The 20,463-nt window shown below is 39.4% G+C and overlaps 3 protein-coding genes across 5 annotated transcripts in view; 1 reads left to right on the forward strand and 2 right to left on the reverse strand.

Moving 5' to 3' along the window:
• Positions 1-1,969: 1,969 nt before the first annotated feature.
• On the reverse strand, positions 1,970-17,074 carry LOC130565382 (GDP-L-fucose synthase-like). The gene is made up of 10 exons (XM_057352028.1): positions 17,008-17,074; positions 14,837-14,985; positions 4,235-4,349; positions 4,030-4,158; positions 3,859-3,932; positions 3,549-3,682; positions 3,345-3,476; positions 3,184-3,263; positions 2,946-3,045; positions 1,970-2,773 (listed from the first exon to the last, which is right to left on the reverse strand). The coding sequence occupies exons 2-10, from the start codon at positions 14,983-14,985 to the stop codon at positions 2,718-2,720; spliced, it is 969 nt and encodes a 322-aa protein (XP_057208011.1). The 5' UTR covers positions 17,008-17,074; the 3' UTR covers positions 1,970-2,717.
• Positions 17,075-17,157: 83 nt separating this feature from the next.
• The window catches only part of lg15h8orf82 (linkage group 15 C8orf82 homolog), a 39,838-nt gene continuing 36,532 nt past the window's right edge, over positions 17,158-20,463 (forward strand). Inside the window, exon 1 of the mRNA XM_057352030.1 lies at positions 17,158-17,192. Within this exon, the coding sequence (XP_057208013.1) occupies positions 17,173-17,192 (20 nt within the window). The 5' untranslated portion in view covers positions 17,158-17,172. The remainder of the gene's footprint in view (positions 17,193-20,463) is intronic.
• arhgap39 (Rho GTPase activating protein 39) overlaps positions 17,562-20,463 on the reverse strand; it is a 35,999-nt gene continuing 33,097 nt past the window's right edge. The window contains exon 10 of one of the 3 annotated variants that reach the window (XM_057352024.1): positions 17,562-19,853. In XM_057352024.1, coding sequence (XP_057208007.1) covers positions 19,659-19,853 — 195 coding nt within the window. In that variant the 3' untranslated portion in view covers positions 17,562-19,658. The remainder of the gene's footprint in view (positions 19,854-20,463) is intronic. The other 2 variants (XM_057352026.1, XM_057352025.1) reach the window with 2 other exon arrangements.

Raw genomic sequence — 20,463 nt, forward strand, 5'->3', positions numbered from 1 at the left:
TGTCCCCTCACTTTTTGAAATGATAATGAACAAAATCATCACAACTTCTCCATTCGACTGGGTGTCCTTCCAGGACAGTCAGAAACCTCGGAGTGGTAACTGATGATCAGCTTTCCAATCAAATTTTTCTGCCCGCAATCCCCAAAATAACAGTGCCAGGGATTCGAGATCCCCACTATCCTCGGAGGTGGCTAAAGTATACAAACATTGTGCGCAACTACGCTAATAGAGAATGTGAAGCTGACTTCACGACCTATGTTGCATGTTGCAGTGGTGCCGCCATCTTGAGAGGATCATACTCCACTGCTATTATTGTGTTGATATGTAGCGTTACTTATTTTATTTGACATATTGAGAAATCGAAAGTGAAAGAACAAGGGGCTTTTCCATGAAGGACTCTGCGTAATGCTATTGCAGTTTTTAACACAGCAAGATCAACCTACCGTAGTTATATTTCCTAATCAAACAGGAAAAACAAAATACTGCATTGAACGCACTAGCAGCCATCCTCCCAAGATGGCGCAACATTCAACACGGCGTGAGGCCATAAACAAGCTCTATTAGGTCTATCCAAACACTGACAACACAAAATAGCACAGTCTAAAATAATATGACTTTATAGTTATTTACTCATTATTTTACTTGTTGTTATGTCAAATTTCATCAAACTGATTGGAGTGCTGATGGATGCGCCTCTTTTCGTACCTGAGGACGATGGCCTTTCTGTCTGCGGCGCTTCTCCGACCTCCTCTGCTGGCCTTCCTACGTTGTCTTTTGTCAATATTAACCAACGTTTCATTTCGACAAATAAAAATATCCTAAATTTAAAGCCTGAAAAATATTCTGCGTGCACATATGGGATGTTTAACATGGTGCTGTAAATTGACTTGCTGCACTAACCTAATGCGGTTGCTAATTTGACGTAATCACCTCGGGGGTCACAATCGAGGGGGAGAAAATTCCAAAGGCTGATGGCTTTTTATTTGCATGGATTTATTTTGAACCTAACTACTATTTTAATGTTTTGTTACACTTATTGATTAAATACGCTATTCCTAATAATAAAAAAAGGATTTCTGGGAATCATCTTGCGACCCCGCCCTTGTGACCCCGGGGGGTCCTGACCCCTACTTTAGGAACCCCTGCTCTACAACATTAGGAAAATTAGACCTTTCCTGTCCTAGTCCAGGCTCTCATCCTGTCCAGACTGGACTACTGCAATGCACTACTGGCTGGACTTCCAGCTTGCACAACTAAACTCTACAGATGATCCAGAATGCAGCGGCAAGAGTGGTCTTCAATGAACCGAAGAGAGCGCACGTCACTCCTCTCTTCACTAAGTTACATTGGCTCCCTATACCAAATTCAAGTCTCTGCTCCTGGTCTACAAGACCACCACTGGTTCAGCACCCTCTTACCTTCACTCGCTAATGCAGACTTATGTATCCGCCAGATGCCTACGCTCTGCAAACGAACAACGTCTTGTGGTGCCATCCCAAACAGGGAAAAAATCACTCTCACGTACCTTCTCTGGATCTGCATTTTGCATCCGCCAACACCTGACCCATTATACAGATTTCTTTTTCTGTCCTTACAAAAAACCCTAACATAGCTTCGTATTCTGTGGTAGGCAAACTGAGACTTTTATTGCACTTGTGCTTTGTTGTCCTCGTGTTGTTCTAATGGCTTCTATTGTTTACCTCATTTGTAAGTCGCTTTGGATAAAAGCGTCTGCTAAATGACTAAATCTAAATGTTAAATCATTAAAAAAAAAAATTGGAATATTAATTTGATGAATACTGATTAAAGAAGATCAGAAAAAGCTCAGTTGCAGAATTGTTTTGTTTTTTCCTTCCATTTTAATTTGTGTGTATTCTGCCTTTGAACGTTTGAACTTTTCTGGATTATTTTTAAGAGGTAAATTACATTTTGTTAAGCCAAAAGCATGTAACAAACCATGAAACATGTACAGGTTAACAACAATTTATTAAAAGTTTAAGATGTCATTTAAAATACTATGCCCCGGTTTCACAGACAAGGCTTAAGGCTAGTCCCAGACTAAAAGGAATTTTGAGCTGTCTTAACTGAAAATAACATATGTTAAACTATGTCAGTGCCATTGTTTTGTCTCAAGATGCACATCGGTAATGTTGTTTCTAGGCATTTTAATAAAAGCGACCTAAATAGCCTAATTTAACTAAGGCATAGTCCTGGTTTAGGCTAAGCCTTGTCTATGAAACCGGGCCTATGAGTTTTTTTTTTGTAAATCTGTCTGCGAGTCTTTCTTCAATGGAACACAAATTAAGATATTTTGAGAAATGTCTCGGTGGTTTTGGGTTCATATAATGGAAGTCAATGGGGTTCAGTGTTGTTTGATGATCAACATCTTCCTTTGTGTTCTGAAGAGAGAAAGAAACGTATACAGGGTTGACATGACATGAATAAATGATACTCATTTCTGACTAAAATACTGTTTCTCTTCAAACATCACTATTATATATGAGTGTAATATTGAAATATACAGATCACTAGAAAGTAAGAAAAAACCTGAACAGTAAAAACACATGAAAATATTCAGAATCACAAATAAACTGTAGATAACAGCGTTGAAATAATCACGAGAAGAGTTTATAAGATTCATCTTTGTAAAAACGCCTGTATGTTTTATCACTCATGTCCAGCATAGTTGAACAGTTTCAAGACATCCAATGATTTCTTCATTTCCTGGCGATGTCATGATTGGCCTCAAACCAATCACACGTCTCCTTGATGGCTGGAAAATAATCACATAAACACATATTTCTCATTGCAGTATCTTTGTCCATTCTGAATTTTGTGAGTTTGAGTGTCAGTGAACGCACTCATACAGATAACACGTGTGACTTGAATGCACTGAAACTGAATAAAAGCATTCATGTTGTGTTAGTGTGTGTGTGTGTGTTCACCTGTTTTAAACGGTGTAAATTTGAAGTCTGGCAGGTATTTGCGTAGCTTGGCGTTGCTGGCGGTTTTCTTGAACTGACCGTCTGCTTTGCTGGTGTCATACTGACAGTGAGGAGTTAAGAATTCACACGTGTGCTTGTGTGAATGACAGCATACATGTTCATCTCTGCCGCATGCAAACATGAACACTCACAGTCGCAGTGACATCATCAGTGTGACATCATCAGCGTGTAAGGATACAATGACATCATTCTGGAAGCCAAACGCTTCAACCACAGCCTCTGCAGCATCTTTGATGGAAACCTCGTCCTCTTCCCCCACTAGAGAGATGAACAGAGAGATGAAGATGAACGACATGATGTGACAAATCAAAGATGAGTTGTGTCGGTCAGAGCGAGTACCTGACAGTATGATGGGATCCACCTCATCATATTCCCTCAGAACCCAGAGAAACAGACGAGCCAGATCCAGAGAGTAGATGAACTGCCGCAGGGGACGACCAGAGCCCCAAACCTCCAGCGCTTTCCCTTCCTCTACACACAACACGCATGTCGATCAGGTGAAATTCTCTTCATGTGAGTGAAGCTCAAGTGAACGTGTCTTACTCTTTGCCAGGTATGTCTTGTGAATCAGTCCGGGAAGCACGTGTCCGTCATCAATGTTGAAGTTGTCGTGAGGTCCGAACACGTTGGTCGGGATCACAGAGGTGTACTGTCGCCCGTACTGCTCAAAATACGCCCTTGAAACACAAACACACAAAAGGGAAAAAATAAATAGTCTGTTGTTATTTGAGGCTATTGTTTTTGATACCTAATGATGTTACAATATAACAAATAATTTCATCCTAAATTGAATTAATTTAGAAATTTCGCTTATGATCACTGCACACGTCATAGAGAGAGTGAGAAAACAAACCTGTTGTAGACATCAATCATGCGTTTGGCGTAAGCATAGCCAAAATTAGACTCATGAGGAGGACCGTTGTGGATCTGAGACAGAGAGCGAGACGGAAAGAAAGACATTTTTCATGATTCTAAGAGAAAGTGAAGCATCAGCATTAGCCAATGAAAGTGTGTGTGTGTGTACCATAGTCTCGTCGATGGGATAAGTTGTTTTATCAGGGAAGATGCATGTGGACAGACAGGAGACCACTCTCACCACCCCGACCTCATGAGACGCCTGCAGCACGTTGTCATTGATGTAAATGTTATTTCTCTGAAATGAAGAAACACATGGAGTGAATATACAGTTCAACGATTAATGTCATACATAAGTTAATGTTAACAATTACCCAGAAGTCCAGGTTCTGTCTCATGTTTTTGAAGAGCCCGCCCACCATAGCGGCCAAATGAATGACGTGCGTTGGACGATGTTTCTGAAAGACTGCTTTTGTCTCTTCAGCATTCCTAAAGTCAATGCAACAATAAAACAACATTTATTTACAGTGAGGGAAATAATTATTTGATCCCCTGCTGATTTGGTAAGTTTGCCTGCTTACAACGAAATGAAGGGTCTATAATTTTTATGGTAGGTTTATTTTAACTGATAGAGACAGAATATCAACCAAAAAATGTATATAAAGGTTATAAAGTGATTTGCATTTCAGTCAGTGAAATAAGTATTTGATCCCCTACCAACCAGCAAGAATTCTGGCTCCACAGATTGGTTATGTGCCTATATGGACCGCAGATTAGTCCTGTCACTTTAAGAAAGTTCTCCTAAATCAGCTTGTTATGTATATAAAAGATGCCTGCCAACAGAATCTGTATCTTCCAGTTCAACCTCTCCAACACCATGGTCCAGACCAAACAGGTTTCAAAGGATGTCAGGGACAAGATTGTAGACCTGCACAAACCTTGACCAGGCTACAGACAGAAGCTTGGTGAGAAGGAGACAACTGTTGGTGCGATTATTTGGAAATAGAAGAAATACAAAATAACTTTCAGTTGGCCTTGGTCTGGAGCTCCCTGTGAGATCTCCCCAATAGGCCCTTTTCACAATGATGTCACTTAACTTCCGCCTTTTCACAAAGCAGTGTATCATAACATCCGTTGTATCCTTTCTCTAGCTTTGATCTTGTCGTTAGCGAAAATTTGTCTGCAAGACGTTTGTGACAAGCAGAGCGGGATGAAGGCCATGAGGTATGGAAAGCCAGGAGTGTCAAAAACGCGCAAATTTTAACACGTCAACAACGCGTCGAGAACGCATTGTTTGTGCGTAGAATACGTGTTATTTGTGCGTAGAGTATGTGTAGTTTACGCTTGAAAAATTGATGCGTATTTGGTGCATAAACAACACGTATTCTGCACGCAAACAACACGGATTCTACGCGCAAACAACGCGTGACGTCAGACGTCAATTTCGCGTGTTTTTGAGCCATCCGGCCACTTGTCCAATTTGAACGTGTAAGCTGGATGAGTTCCTATTGGCTGCTGAGTGGTAGGGTTAAACCATTACTGTAGGCCTAGGGGTTTGCCTTTCATTTCTAGACTCTTTGCCATCACAATGCATGTAACATGCGAAGGATCCACTTATCTCTTTGTGCTTGACGGTCAGTGAAAGTCCTCACCACAACAAGCTATTAGATATAGACTTTAATAATCTTACTTATTTTCTAATTTGCTCGAATGGTGTGGGGGTAAAGACGATGCACGACTCCACAGCGTGATTGCGGTTCGAATCTACCTTTTGCCAAGCGTGTTCTCTCCTTTTCCCATTTCTCATCAGATTAAAAAGGCATATTTGTTGTAGCGCAAATAAAGGAAATGTTCCGAAAGTTGAAATAAAGTGCCTCACGGCTAATAAATAATGAAGCTTTTATCTGATAAAGTTACTGGTAGGTGTAGTAGGGAGGGCTTTAACTGTCCCAAAGGCAGCATTTCTTTGTAACAAAGGAGCTGCTAACGTTACAGGTGGAAGCGAAATACTGTGGGAAGGATTTTTAAGTGCACTGCATGCTTGCTTTGAGTTCAATGATCTTGTTTGTTTTCTATTTGCTCTTTCTTGAGATTGATTGTTTTATCTATAGCTTGGCGAGCTTATACAAGCTTAGTTGTACTCAATAATCACTGTAAAGGTCATTTAATTTATAATACCTATATATGTGTGTACATAGTATACAGTGGTGGACAGTAACGAAGTAAATTTACCTGAGTACTGTACTTAAGTACACTTTTTGAGTACTTGTACTTTAACTTCACTACATTTGAAAGACAAATATCATACTTTTTACTCCACTACATTTATAAAAAGGTCCAAAAGTAGAAAATGGCTTCTATGCAGCGGGTTTTCCTGTGTGCGCAATTTATCTGGCTTGCGATCTGCCAGGACCTTTTACTGTTGCCAAGTATTTCAGTTTTTCTAAGCTCGCAGTTTTCTGGCAAGCTTTGAATGGCCATTTGGCAGATTCTTTAATGCAAATCTGGCAACTCTGGGATATTCCCCGCTTAACTAATGTAAACGTAGGCGCTGCTACACCGTTGATAGCGCTCTAAAAAGACAAATAGAACAATAAAAGACGAAAAGGCACATGTTAAAGTGTGGTGTAATCATCTGTGGGTTACGATCAGTCAAAGATCGTAGAAATATTGTCATGAAAATGATCGGCATAACGGCTAAACGGTAAATAAGCATCACATACACCTTGAGCTACGCGTGCATGTTAACTTCTGATCTGCTGCTATATCATTTAAAGAATGAATGACCATCAAAATGAAGGATGTTTTTACTGAAGTAACTATAGTTGAAGTATTCCTGTTGAAATAAAAACAATAGAACCCTGCCCAAAATACAACATAAAATGTAATGGATTTAATGGTTATAATGGGAATTGTACTATGGATACATGTTGTCTACTTGTATGTGATGGATTCTATTGATGGGATGGTAAAGAGCTGAGATGATAGAGCTGGATAAAGAAGGACGCGGTCTCTTGACATGTCTTCACCACAAAACTTCAAATGCTATTAGATTATTAATGATAATCTTAAACTATAATTTATTTTATTATTAAGTTTATTTATTTTATTTAGCCTTGTTGTGCAAGCTCTCTGGAGCTTGTGCAGAGGCAGCAGCTTTTGCCAGAGGGGAACTGGAATCCCCTGGTTGGGCCTGGGTTCTCCTGAGGTTTTTTTTCTCGATTAGAGTTTTGGGTTCCTCGCCACCGTTTGCATACTGTTTTTGCACTATCTGCCTGACCGGGGGGGCTTAATTAATATTGCATATAGGAATTTATAGTCTGTTATATTTGACCTGTGCTTCTCTCTCCTTTATCCTAAATGTGTGCTCTCACTGAGCGTGTGTGTGTGTGTGGTGCGTACTTGTCTGTGTACGTACGTGTGTGTGTGTGTTGTGTGTGTGTGTGCTCGTGCGCATCCGTGTGTGTGTGTGTGTCTCTAGTCTTATGTGTGTTAGTACGTGTGCATATTGTGTGTGTGGAGTGTTTTGTATGTGGTGTGTGTTGTCTTCTGTGTTTTCAACCTTTTCTTGTTTCTGCAGGTACAACTTTAATTTTTTGCTTATAGTCAATATGTCTCATGTACAGCTGCTTTGTAACAATGAAAATTGTAAAGCGCTATATAAATAAAGTTGAGTTGAGTTGAGTTGATAATTCCTATTTGAATAAAACCCAAAACACACTACAAAGAGGAATTTAATTTAAAAATCTCATTCTAATTAAAAAATGCATTGTTTTTTTTCCAGCAGGGATGGTATTTGCAGTAAAAACCACAGTACATATTTACCATTTTCTAATATCAGGAACCATACCAATTAATAATCTTTAGTAAAACACAGCAACTAAACATACCATAGTTTCATTATATTCTATTAATACTAGCTATAGTTTTAGTTTGTAGTTATTATGGTAATAAGTCCAACAAACACATGGCTTCTACACTTTACTATTTACAAGAACCTTACTACTTACTGGTAAATTGCTGCTTAAAGGGAATATACAAAATAAAAGAACACTGCTCATAAATACATAGGCCTAGGGGGCTAATGAGGATAATTAGGCTAAATGATCATACAGGATTATATCTAAACTAAACATATATGTGCTAAACATATAAAGCTCTTAAAGGAGTTGCTCACTGCAAAATTTTCCCCCATTGACTTTCCATAGTAGGAATAAAAACTACTATGGAAAGTCAATGGGGGCAAATTTTGAAGTGAACTAATCCTTTAATACAACTGATTCTGTGAGCTACTCAGTGTGTTCAGTAGGTTGCTTCAGAGGCATAAGGTATACGACAATAAAACAATGCACAACTGACATAAAGGAAATTTACTTTTAATACTTAAGTACGTTTAAAAGCATGTACTTCTGTACTTTTACTTAAGTAAGAATCTGTCTTTACAACTTTTACTTGTAGTGGAGTAATATTTGACCAGTAGTATCTGTACTTCAACTCAAGTAAGGAAGTTGTGTACTTCGTCCACCTCTGATAGTATATATAGATGTATGTAGATGTCTGTATTTCATTGCTTTGTTTTTTCCTCTTTTTGTGTTGTACATCTGCTTTGATACAATGCAATTTGTAAAAAGTGCAAATAAACATACATTTGACTTGACTTTTTCCCTGCTTCTCTGTAGACTATAATATAAAATATGACTAAAATAACGAAGTCTATTCACACAGAGTGCAAGTGCCTGCAACGTTTAGACCGACAATTTTAACCTATCTATTTAACCCTCTACAGCTAAAATTCTTGAGAAAACAGTGCTATTGCAATTACAGAATTTTCTTGAGTCTAATATGATTCTTGATATTTTTCAATCGGGTTTTCGATCTAAACACAGTACGGAATCTGCACTACTTAGAGTTTTAAACGGCCTCTTACTTGCTACAGACTCTGGCGACTCTGTTATTCTAATGCTCCTGGACCTGAGTGCAGCGTTTGACACAGTTGATCATGCCATTCTACTGTCACATCTTGAGCATTATGTGGGCATATGTGGAAATGCCCTCAGCTCTTTTTTGACTGACAGGTCCTTTTCAGTTGGCATTGGAAGCTCTGTTTCTTCAACAGCTTCCCTTTCCTGTGGGGTGCCTCAAGGTTCTGTTTTGTCTCCTACGTTGTTCTCGTTATATATGTTACCCCTGGGTTCGATTTTTGAAGGCATGGAGTGACTTTTCATTTATATGCCGATGACACCCAAATTTATTTGCCGTTTAAGCACACGGATAAGAAGGGCTTGGATAACTCACATGGCTGTCTAAATGATTTAAATTCTTGGATGGCCTCAAATTTCCTCCACCTCAATGCTAGTCAAACTCAAGCCATTGTGTTCGGTCCCAGGCTCTGGAATTCGCTGCCGGTGTTAAATCTAAGCTAAAGGTCTATCTGTTGTCCGGTGCCTTTAACATTTAGTCATTTGTTTTATCTGTTCTTTTTTCCCCTTCTTTATTTTCTTGGAGTGTTGTTTTAGAATGTGTAAAGCACTGTGGTCGACTTTTGTCGTATGGTTAGAAACGCCACATTGCAACGCAGCTTTTGCACCAAATCGACCGGGGTTCGAATCCCCCTTTTGCTGAACGTGTTCTCCTTTTCCCATCACTCATCAGGTTGGAAAGGCATTTGTTTCAGCACAAGGACATGTTCAAAAGGTGTAAAACGCTTCATGTGTTTCTATGCAAGAGAGGAGAGATCGCCCTGCATTTTTATAAAGTAAACAGCTGATTTTACATTATAACACGGGTTTATGTTTTAGAGGGAAATCCCTAACAACATACACAATGTATAACTTCATGATATTTTACAGCTTTATTTAAGTTGCGACGCTTTGATCACTTTGATTTCCCCTGAACAGCGGGAAGAATGCAGTCATCTTCGTCCATATAGGACATCATTGGACAAAATAATCTAAATGGTTTTATTTGCATACACTCACAATACCAGCAAAAGTTAGTGCTTTTGTAAAACAAGAAAAATGATGCCCGTTCTGCCGTCTCCATGACCTACCCGATCTCATTTATCAAAGGTACGATTTTCTGTTTATATTTGGCCTTGCCTACTATTTAGGCTGTCCAAAGTGTATACTCGGCACACATGGGTAATATTTCTATAGAACACTTGAAATGTCTACTTTCAAATAAAACAATTCAGTTCCAAAATTGTATGTAAATATTTAAGATGGCTATATATGAGCAAAAAAGTTCAGAATTTACCTTATTGTCAGAATTAGATCTCCATTGGACACAGCATGGTGTTGCGTTTGTTATTTGTATCCGTTAGATTTTAGATGAAGAAATATTGTTGCAGTTAGAAAGAATAGGTTTATGTTTTATCAGACTTGATGAAAATAAAGTATTGTTTTATAATCAAATTTTATTGAAATATAAGATAAATAAATACAAATTTATAAAGAAATCAGTTTTTCTTTTTAAAAATAAGTTAAATAAATATTCAAAAAAACTCATTGTCGCCTGAACACACAGAACACCTTGCGATAATTTTTAAGCAAGTACTGCTTTCATAAGATAAGCACATTTATCAACAATAGTCACAACAGCTAGCAGTGGTGTGGTTTTTAAAGTTTTAGAATGAAAAATGTTTTCATTAGTTTTCTTGAATATTAATCTGAACGAAAATAACCAGTATAAATAAAATTAGTTTCACACTTAAGAAGAAGAATCTAATGTTTGCTTGGGTTTTCTATACGTTCTGCAAAAGGTTTGTCTCTAATATAAATTATAGAGGGATAAATAAATTCCTTTTCTAACGAAATTCAGAATTACAACATTTCTGATGTGTTAATATGAAAAAAAAGAAGAAAAAACGCACATTGAGCGATGGTTTAACGGTGCACACCCAACACAGGGTTTTATATGGCTATATGTATATTTTCTTGTCTCTGCCAAAATACAAATAGTCAAATTCATTTGTAGGCCTACGTCAAAATCAAAAAGTGTCGTGTTCCCGGTCTGATCCCCGGGCTTTGTTGTCTTTTTGTCAGTGTGCGTGTTGTTGTGTCGAGCACACAGCTTTTTGTTTTGACAGCTCGCTATGTGCTCCATTTGTTGGCTATAATTGCTTCAGGTTTGTGCATTTTAATTCACAGAAACCCTACAAAATTTGTCGTCTCCCAAAAACCGTGTCCTTTTTTGTCACATCCATAACACATTTTTTTAATTATTTCATAATTATTTTTTTTTATAAAAACTTGTGCATAGAATGATATTTGTCTGATGTTTAAACTCTATTAACATGTGTTTACCGAAATAAGGTTCAGTAAAATGGTAACAAATACATTCTCTGAGCATTTTAATGTCACATCCATCAAGGAGTGACATGTGCTGACAGATACAAGAGATAGGAATAGGTTATGACATTATCTGTGGGGAAAATATATATATACTTTTGAGCCTAAATGTTCTTGTACTCCATTTGAAGCACTAATACTTATTTTCCACCATAATTTGCAAATAAATTCTTTAAAAATCAGACAATGTGATTTTCTGGATTTTTTTTCTCATTCTGTCTCTCATAGTTGAAGTGTACCTATGATGAAAATTACAGGCCTCTCTCATCTTTTTAAGTGGGAGAACTTGCACAATTGGTGGCTGACTAAATACTTTTTTGCCCCACTGTATATTTGCACCTCAGTATTGTAGTACATTAAAAAACAGCATGCAAACAACATTTTGAATGTAAATGATCATATTTATTAAATGAATGCCACATTATTGGGATAGTTAAAGCCCTCTCTACCCTACCAGAACAACGATTCATTATTTATTACCTGTGAGGTGTTTTATTTCCACTTTCGGAATGTTTTCTTTATTTGTGCTGAAAACAAACGCCTTTCCTCTCTGATTAGTAATGGGAAAAGGAGAAGAACACGTTTGGCAATAAGTGGATTCGAACCCCTTTGATCGGAGCAAAAGCTACACTTTGGTACAGGGTCACTACCCCTGTGCCAGTGGCGATGATAACGAACAGGTGAACAACATATTCTTGTACAATCCGACTGTTTTTACCGGGAGTTGTAATGGAGAGCAGCGCATTTTCTCCGTTGTCGGCTTTATTGTTAACCAGTGAAACAGCCTATATGTGCTTGATTTTCTTATCAAGAACGTGTAAAACAAAATACTCATACAGTATACCACAGACACATGGCCGTAGCCAAGGTTTGAAAATTAGTGAGGTCCGGGGTAGGGTGTGAAACCTAATATTACCAATAAATGCTATAAATTATTCAACATGAATAAATATAACGATTAATACAGTTAACAAATTATTAACTTATATATCTATGGACAGGGCTTAATACTGTGGCTAGAGGTTTTCTAAAACAACTTTTGTTACTGGTTGATTACTGGTTGATTTCGCTCCGCTACGAGCAAACTTCGAACCTGTGTTGGTCCAGACTCCAAATTGGGAGGTGGACAGGGAGGCGTCATTAACCCCTACGCCACTCAAGCTGACATATGAAAGGCATCTTTTAATATATAAATCTTTTAATATATCTATATCTAAATGTTCTGGTGTATCGCAGTTGCTAGAACATTGCGCTAACAACACAAGGTTGTGGGTTCGATCCCAGGGTACACACACTGAAAGACATGTATAGACTAAAATGCACTGTAAGTCGCTTTGGATAAAAGCATCTGCCAAATGCGTAAATGTAATGTAAATGTAATAGCTTGTTGGGGACTTTCACTGGCCGTCAAGCACAAAGAGATAAGTGGATCCTTCGCATGTTACATGCATTGTGATGGCAAAGAGTCTAGAAATGGAAGGCAACCCCCTACGCCTACAGTAATGGTTTAACCCTACCGCTCGGCAGCCAATAGGAACTCATCACATTTACACGTTCAAACTGTTCAAGTGGCCGGATGGCTCAAAAACACGCAAAATTGACATCTGACGTCACGCGTCGAGAACACGTTGTTTGTGCGTAGAATACGTGTTGTTTGCGCGTAGAATACGTGTCGTTTACGCATCGATTTTTCACGCGCAAACAACGCGTTCTCGACGCGTTAAAATTTGCGCGTTTTTGACCCTCCTGGCTTCCATAGTGAGGGAACTGCGCGAGGCTGGTGACGTGAGTGATAATGAACGTCAGCTGCGCGTTGCACTGGTCTCGCATCTCTCACAGTTGACTGCCGGCCACACAAACATAATAAAACATAACATAAAATCCAGGCCTGGTTCTCTCTCGTCCTTCACTGCTGTCACTCCTCCTTTTATGCTTCCGGAGCTCCTCCGTGAGAGATGCGAGACCGGTGTAACGCGCAGCTGACGCTTGTTATCACTCGCGTCACCAGCCTCGCGCCGTTCCCTCAAGGCCCTCGTCCAGCTCTGCTCGTCACAACGTTGTACATCATCTAGCCGTATTTGTGGCAGATGTGCAAGGGACTTGGTAAACTCCATTCTGAGGCGCTAGCGGAAGTAACTTCTTCTTTTACGGGGCAGTTGTGGCCTAATGGTTAGAGAGTCGGACTCGTGACCAGAAGGTTGCCGGTTGGATTCCCAGCGCCAGCGGGTAACAACTGAGGTGCCCTTGAGCAAGGCACCTTACCCCTACTTGCTCCCCGGGCTGCAGTGATAGCTGCCCACTGCTCCGGGTGTACGTGTCGTCACCACTTGCTGTGTGTGTGTTCACTACTCTCTGGATGGAGAGTACATCTGTGTCAGAGGTCACATTTCGTTGCCTTGTACTTGTACATGTGTTGAATCTAAAAAAAAAATCTAAATCTTCTTCTTGAGTTTTACTGGCGGTTGGCAAACCAGCTTATAGGTGCATTACCGCCACCTTATGAACTGGAGTGCTAGCAGGAGTAACGATACACTGCTTCGCGGCAGAACGGAAGATGCGTGACGTCATGTGAAAAGAGCGTATGCCATGGGGTAAAGATGATCATGAGAAAGGTTAAAGATCAGCCTAGAACTACACAGAAGAAGCTTGTTAATGATTTCAAGACAGTTGGGACCACAGTGAGCAAGCAAACCATTGGTAACACTCTATGTCACAATAGATTGATATCCTGAAGCACCCGCAAGGTCCTCCTGCCCAAGAAGACCCGTCTGAAGTTTGACAATGAACATCAACATGATTCAGAAAAGGTTTGGAGAAAGTGCGGTGAGACCAAAATGGACTCGTGTGTTTGGAGGGAGAGAAATGCTGACTATGAGCCCAAGAACACCATCCCTACAGAGAAGCACAGTGTTGGAAACATTCTGCTTTAGGGCTTTTTCTCTGCTACAGCTATACAGGATGACTTCACCGCATTGAGGGGCTGAGGGACGGGCCAGTGCACCGTAAAATCTTGGACGAGAACCTCCTCCCCTTAACTAGATCACTGAAGATGGGTCGTGGATGTGCCTTTAACATGACAAAGACCCAAAACATATTGCCAAGACAACCAAAGAGTGGCTTAAGGAGAAGCTCATTAAATGTCCTAGCAGTCTCTAGACCCTAGTCCTATAGAACATCTGTGAAGGAGGCCAAAACTCCAATTTGCTGAGCAACAGCCAAGAAACCTTGAAGATTTTCAGAGGAGTGGACTAAATGTATCCGGACACATCTATCAACTATCAGAAATGTCTGACCTCTGTGCTTGCCAACAAGGGTTTCTCCACCAAGTACAAAGTTATGTTTTGCTCGGGGATCAAATACTTATTTCACTGACTGAAATGCAAATCCCCCTGATTTTTTAAATATTCTGTGTCTATCAGTTAAATTAAACCCACCATAAAAATTATAGACCCTTCATTTCGTTGTAAGCAGGCAAACTTACAAAATCAGCAGGGGATCAAATAAGTATTTCCCTCACTGTATACGAAAGAGAAACGCGCTGAGACGCATCTAGAGGTAAGAATAAACCAACAATTATATCAGATAATACGTCTGCTCAGTGGGTGTGTTCGTTAGTGTAGGTTTTACATGAGATTGGCATCTTTGGATGACAGGAATATCCACTCCTCTCCTTCTCTTGCTCCACCCTCCTTCTTTACCACCCACTCGATGGCTCGCCCGACCAGCCCGCTGCCACCCGTCACCAACACGCGCATCGCCACAACCTGCCCTTCCATCTGACAGACACCGAGAGAGAGACAGAAAGAGATGGTTTGAGAATCACTTCAGTGGTTAAGATTGACTTCATTCATATACTATAAACATTTATTTCAGTATTGGTAGTTTTTGGCATGCACTATGATATTATCATGATATTTATTAACTCGAACCACCATGGGGTCAAATTCATCTGTGGATGTTTTTTAAACTGTTTTTACATACATAACAGATTTTCAATAAAATATCCAAGTCTCCCAGTCGTTGACTTTTGCTAAAATTGTGTTATTTACGATCCCCCGTTGTTAAAAACTGTTTAGATGAAACCAGATCAAAAAGCAGTGCGTTTATACCTATGAGCGCCGTCGGGTCAAATGTACCTCACGCCTTTATTTTTATGATTACCCCATGTTTTGTTCTCTTGTCCGACTTATAAATGATAAAACCAAACAAATGAATAATTATTTAGGTGAACCTGTGCGCTGGAATTTGAAAAGTGCTTTTCTTACTTTAGCTTTGAACATAAAACAACAGCACAAAAACACAGACTGAAAAGAATCATTTCATGTCTCTAGACATTACTTTGTGATGACAGTCACATATAACAATGACATAAGTAAGGGATCAGGATGGTTGCCTCTGCGAAGTGCATTAAAATCCTTTAGCGCACAGCTAGCTTTGGATTATCCCAATTATACCATGGTCATTTGCCCAGTTAAGCTGTTACTGATGTTTACGGTGTATTTTTTTATCAGACGGGTGAAAATTTGTCAGTTAATTTCAAACGTTGATCAAACTCACTGGAGCTACCTGTGCATTAAACGGTTTTAAAGCACACCTTACAGCCAATCAGAATCCAGTATTCAAACAGACCATGGTATAATACATTTTTCAGCAATATTAAAACAATATTCATGTGCAGCGAACTCTGGTGGTTCTAGTGTTAAAACCCATTGGTGTGTGATAGAAATACACTTCAGCACACATAACATTACCACCACTATACTATATTACGGCCACGCTAGTTTCTGTGAGAGTGTTCAGGATCACACTAAGAAACCTGATGAGAGATGTTTTCTTTCCTCATAGCACACAATGAAGTAGTGATAGCTTAAAATCAGGTTAAACCACTGACACACCCTTAAACTCAACACAGCACTGCTGACAACCTACACTGTTGTTTACTCAGACAAAAAGAAAGAGAAAAGCACACTGAAAAGAATTTAGATCACATGAGCTGCTGTCATTATTCATTCCCTGATAGCACACGCACATCTGGCAGACATCTATGTCTGCATTTTCCCCTGCAAGATCTGTCAGATGCTGTTTGCTCATGTGCCCTGCATCTCTGAGACGCCTGCTGTCAGACGTCATATAGACCTCTAGAAGACGTCTGTCAGATGTGTAGGATTCAGAATGGTTGTACAACAGCTCTTTCTGAGATGGTTTTACACAGCAGATGTTTTCCAGATCTCCAGATCTTTAGCAGACATCTTACAGATGTACCTGTGCTATCGGAGTTATTGATTATTACAGTTGACAATAATAATTTCCTACACACATACTAAACAGCTTTACAAGTGTTGGTGACTTTTGCACATCATTTATACACAGGGTGAATTCAGGTAAACCGTCTCGGGAGCCTCTAGGACATGAAGATTATTGATTTCATCCCATTTGTTCATATTTGTATTAACGAAACAGAGTCAAAGGAGGACATTGACCCACTTACAACATGAAGATTAGCGTTATGAACTCTTTATAAATTAAAATCCGATCAATCTTATGGGAGCCGCGAGCGTCTACATCGCGTTTAAGGCTAACTTACATTAAATCAACAAACAACCACAATGGTCGTTGACAGACATTGATCAAACAAACGCCAACGGTGTTTTCACACTGAGCCAACAAACTCAAGCAAGCGCGTTTGTTGGCGTGTCTGTTAACTTTAAACCAAACGAACCGGATTTTAAACGATGAACGTTTTGGGATGACCTGTGTCTGTTGCTTTTAGAATTAAGACACGCTAACAGTTTACTCACCGGCGTCTCTGAACCACATCCGGATTCTGTCACTCTGACGTCAGCGTTACAGCAACGCGCATGCGCAGACGAGCCCACAGCAGAGGAGCTCTCGATGCTTAAAGACTTTATGAACTTCTTCTGCTATTTTTAAAACACAACGACGCAGCTGATGAGCATTCAGATATGAATATATGTGCAGATATGTAAGTACTACAGGACGGTTAGAGATTTTTTTGTAGCCAATTACTTTCCAAGTTTTTTTTCACAATTTGCAATTTATGTAGTAGCCTATATATTATGTAAGTAATTAAACATTTTATTATTAATAAGTACTTTAAGTGTGACAAATTTAAGAAAACAATAAGAATGGCATATGATATCTCATCTTTGTTTTTAAATTTATATGCATGTGTTTTTCTGTTTTCATGCCGTACATGTAGTTTTTTTTTGGTCATCTTGATTTGTCATGTAATTTTTTTTATAATGAATTTGAATATAAAATCATTGATAAATGTTAGTATGATTTTAAAGACGTGTGTATTAATAATTGTGTGTGTATGTGTATGAAGAAAGCACTACAAAATACAACAAGAAAGTCAATGAATTCTTTGAACTGTTTAATACACAATGTCTGTAAGGTCCAGAATAACCTTTGACCACAGAACAAAAAAGGGAGGGGCTTTTATTAACATGACTTCATAAATACAGTAAAACCATGAGATCAGACCCGTGACAAACATACCAGCATACATCACATTTACCCATAATCCTGTTTGTGTTGATTGAGCTGTCATTGTGTGTGTGTGTGCTGATCTCAGACAGTTGGTCACAGTGGTCCCAAACATCACATATTTGTAACTTTTATTCCATTTTGATTACTCACCATCATATTTCACTTCTTTAAACTGTTTCCCCCCCCAAAATATGCGAACGAATGAGTTTTTAGAGGAAAACCTTACCGTCTCTAAATGTGTGAATACTAAACTCTCCTGCTGTAGGAACTTCGTTGTCATTTCTTTTATTTTAGCTTCATTATTTGTATTTTCATATTGTTCTGTACATATGAGGTCATGAATTCATGGCCGTGATACGTGTGTGTGCTGACGTGAAGAAGCCAAACACTGAGATATCACATAAAGACCACCAAGAAGAACCCGTCCAGAACGTATTCTATTCCAAAGCCAGATATTTAAAACCAAATGAGAATGAAGCTTAATTTATGACCATTATATAATATATAGAAATGTAATAGTGTACTTTACCGTAAAATGAAATAACATGATGTGTAGCTGCGTTATTTAACTACAATCATCATTGTAATAATCCTTCAACGGTCCATAATATGATAGAAAGGATCTCATCCAGACAAGAGCAATGAGAAAAAATGAAATAAAACCAGACTTCATTTTCTCACGCATGATTTGGACATTTATCAACTTCATCGCAGTCACTTCGTCTCTCATTACTGTTGCCCTCATTACATTCTCATCTCCGTCTCAGTTGTTTCTCTCTAATTCACAAGGCAGGAATGACCGCAGAGTTTCAATGTTTTGTGTTTGGCAGTGTGGTATAGATCATTTCAAGCACCAAACCAAATCTGTGTGTGGTCATGTGCATGTAGATCTAAAGGTGAATTGTGTACTGTTTTGGGTGTTAAAACATGTGGGACGACCTGTTCGTCCTTCCCCGTTAAACAGAAGGAACACGTTTGGAAAAGCAAAACTTCAATCAGTCTGAACACTAGCAACCAAAACCCGATGCCAAGTCAACCACACATCATCCCACTTACAATCCTGGCAATCATTCCTTTCTCTTCCGAAAATAGACAAATCTTGTTCCACTTAAAAAACGAATAAATGACACACTTCACCTGTGATGTAGGTAGTTTGCTCTGAGGGAGTTTGTGTTGTTTGTGCCATTCCAGTGAGACACCGTACACAATAAACCTATGAAAGAATAAGAAGTGAACGTGACCGGTGAGATGTGAACACGCGCGCGCACGATTTATGTGTTCTATTAAAAAGGCAGTACAGTACTTTCAAACCCTTATTCAAATAAATAACATATCATATAAAACCACAGAAAGTTCTAAAAGTCAGTCGAGTTAAAAGACAGAAACAAACATGCATGCTAAAAACCAAAGCATGTGAGGACATCTGTTCACAAACATTCAGAAAGCATCGAGGATTCAACGTTTGTTCGCTTAAAATGATTTTAGTGAGTTTGTTAAAGTCGATTGTGCGTATTGCACAATTTGTCTTGTTTCTCAGTCCTGTGCAAACACTATTAAAACAAGAACATCACATGAACTTGAGAAAGAAAACTGTGGAACATAAAAAGAGCTTTAAGCAAATGTATGTTAATCATAAAACTCACAGAAATGCATTAGCATTTATCCCTCGAATGAGAAAAGAAACATCGGACAATCGGTTAAGAAACAAACTTAATGTAGTCTTAAACTCAACTCTCTGAGAACGTTGTTATTAGCGTAAAACGGTTTCAATGTTTTGGAAAACAAGACATGAATACTGTTTGCTGAAGGGTGTGTGTTGTGTAGATTCAGGTTGTTTTCAGAGCAAATCATGTTCGGGCAGGTGGTTCCTTTCATGGGAAAATTGATGGTTGGATGTGATTGTGAACGTCTGTTAGGGTGTGTGTGTTTGTGTTGGCTATAGCACCCCGTCCATGAAGCTGGTATCGAGGTGTTGGATAAGCACGCGGACGAAGCTCATTTCTTTCCGCGTGTTCTCGAAAATGACACGCGGGTCGTCGGATTGACAGCGCAGACAGTTTGGAGCCATCACCATCGCCAGATTACTGACGTCCATCTTGGTCAGAGCCACGCTGGACGCTTGAGCAAATACCTGTGAAGATAAAACGAGGAAATCTTTTAACACATCAACATAAAAAAGATCACAAAATGAAAGGATGATGAACTAGAGAGATAAACCAGAATCTGACAGAAAATATGTGTTTGGATAAGGGTTCTTACTAGTTCAACCACTAAGACACACTTCACCAAGAAAGAAAACAAAGACAGGTGAGCTGACAGACAGATGAACAGATAGACAGACGACCTGACAGACAGACAGACAGGCGAAGAGACAGGTGGACAGACAGACATGCGGACGGAGAGCCAGGTGGACAGACAGACAGACATGCGGACAGATAGACAGGTGGACAGACAGACAGGTGAAGAGACAGAGAGACAGGTGGACTGACAGACAAGTGGACAGACAAGTGGACAGACAGACAAGTGAAGAGACAGAGAGACAGGTGGACAGACAGAGAGACAGGTGAAGAGACAGACATGCGGACGGAGAGCCAGGTGAAGAAACAGGTGGACAGACAGACATGCGGACAGACAGACAGGTGGACAGACAGACAGGTGAAGAGACAGAGAGACAGGTGGACAGACAGACAGGTGAAGAGACAGACATGCGGAGAGATAGACAGGTGGACAGACAGACAGGT

Source organism: Triplophysa rosa, linkage group LG15 (genome assembly GCF_024868665.1).
Source record: "Triplophysa rosa linkage group LG15, Trosa_1v2, whole genome shotgun sequence".
NCBI classification, from domain to species: Eukaryota; Metazoa; Chordata; class Actinopteri; order Cypriniformes; family Nemacheilidae; genus Triplophysa; species Triplophysa rosa.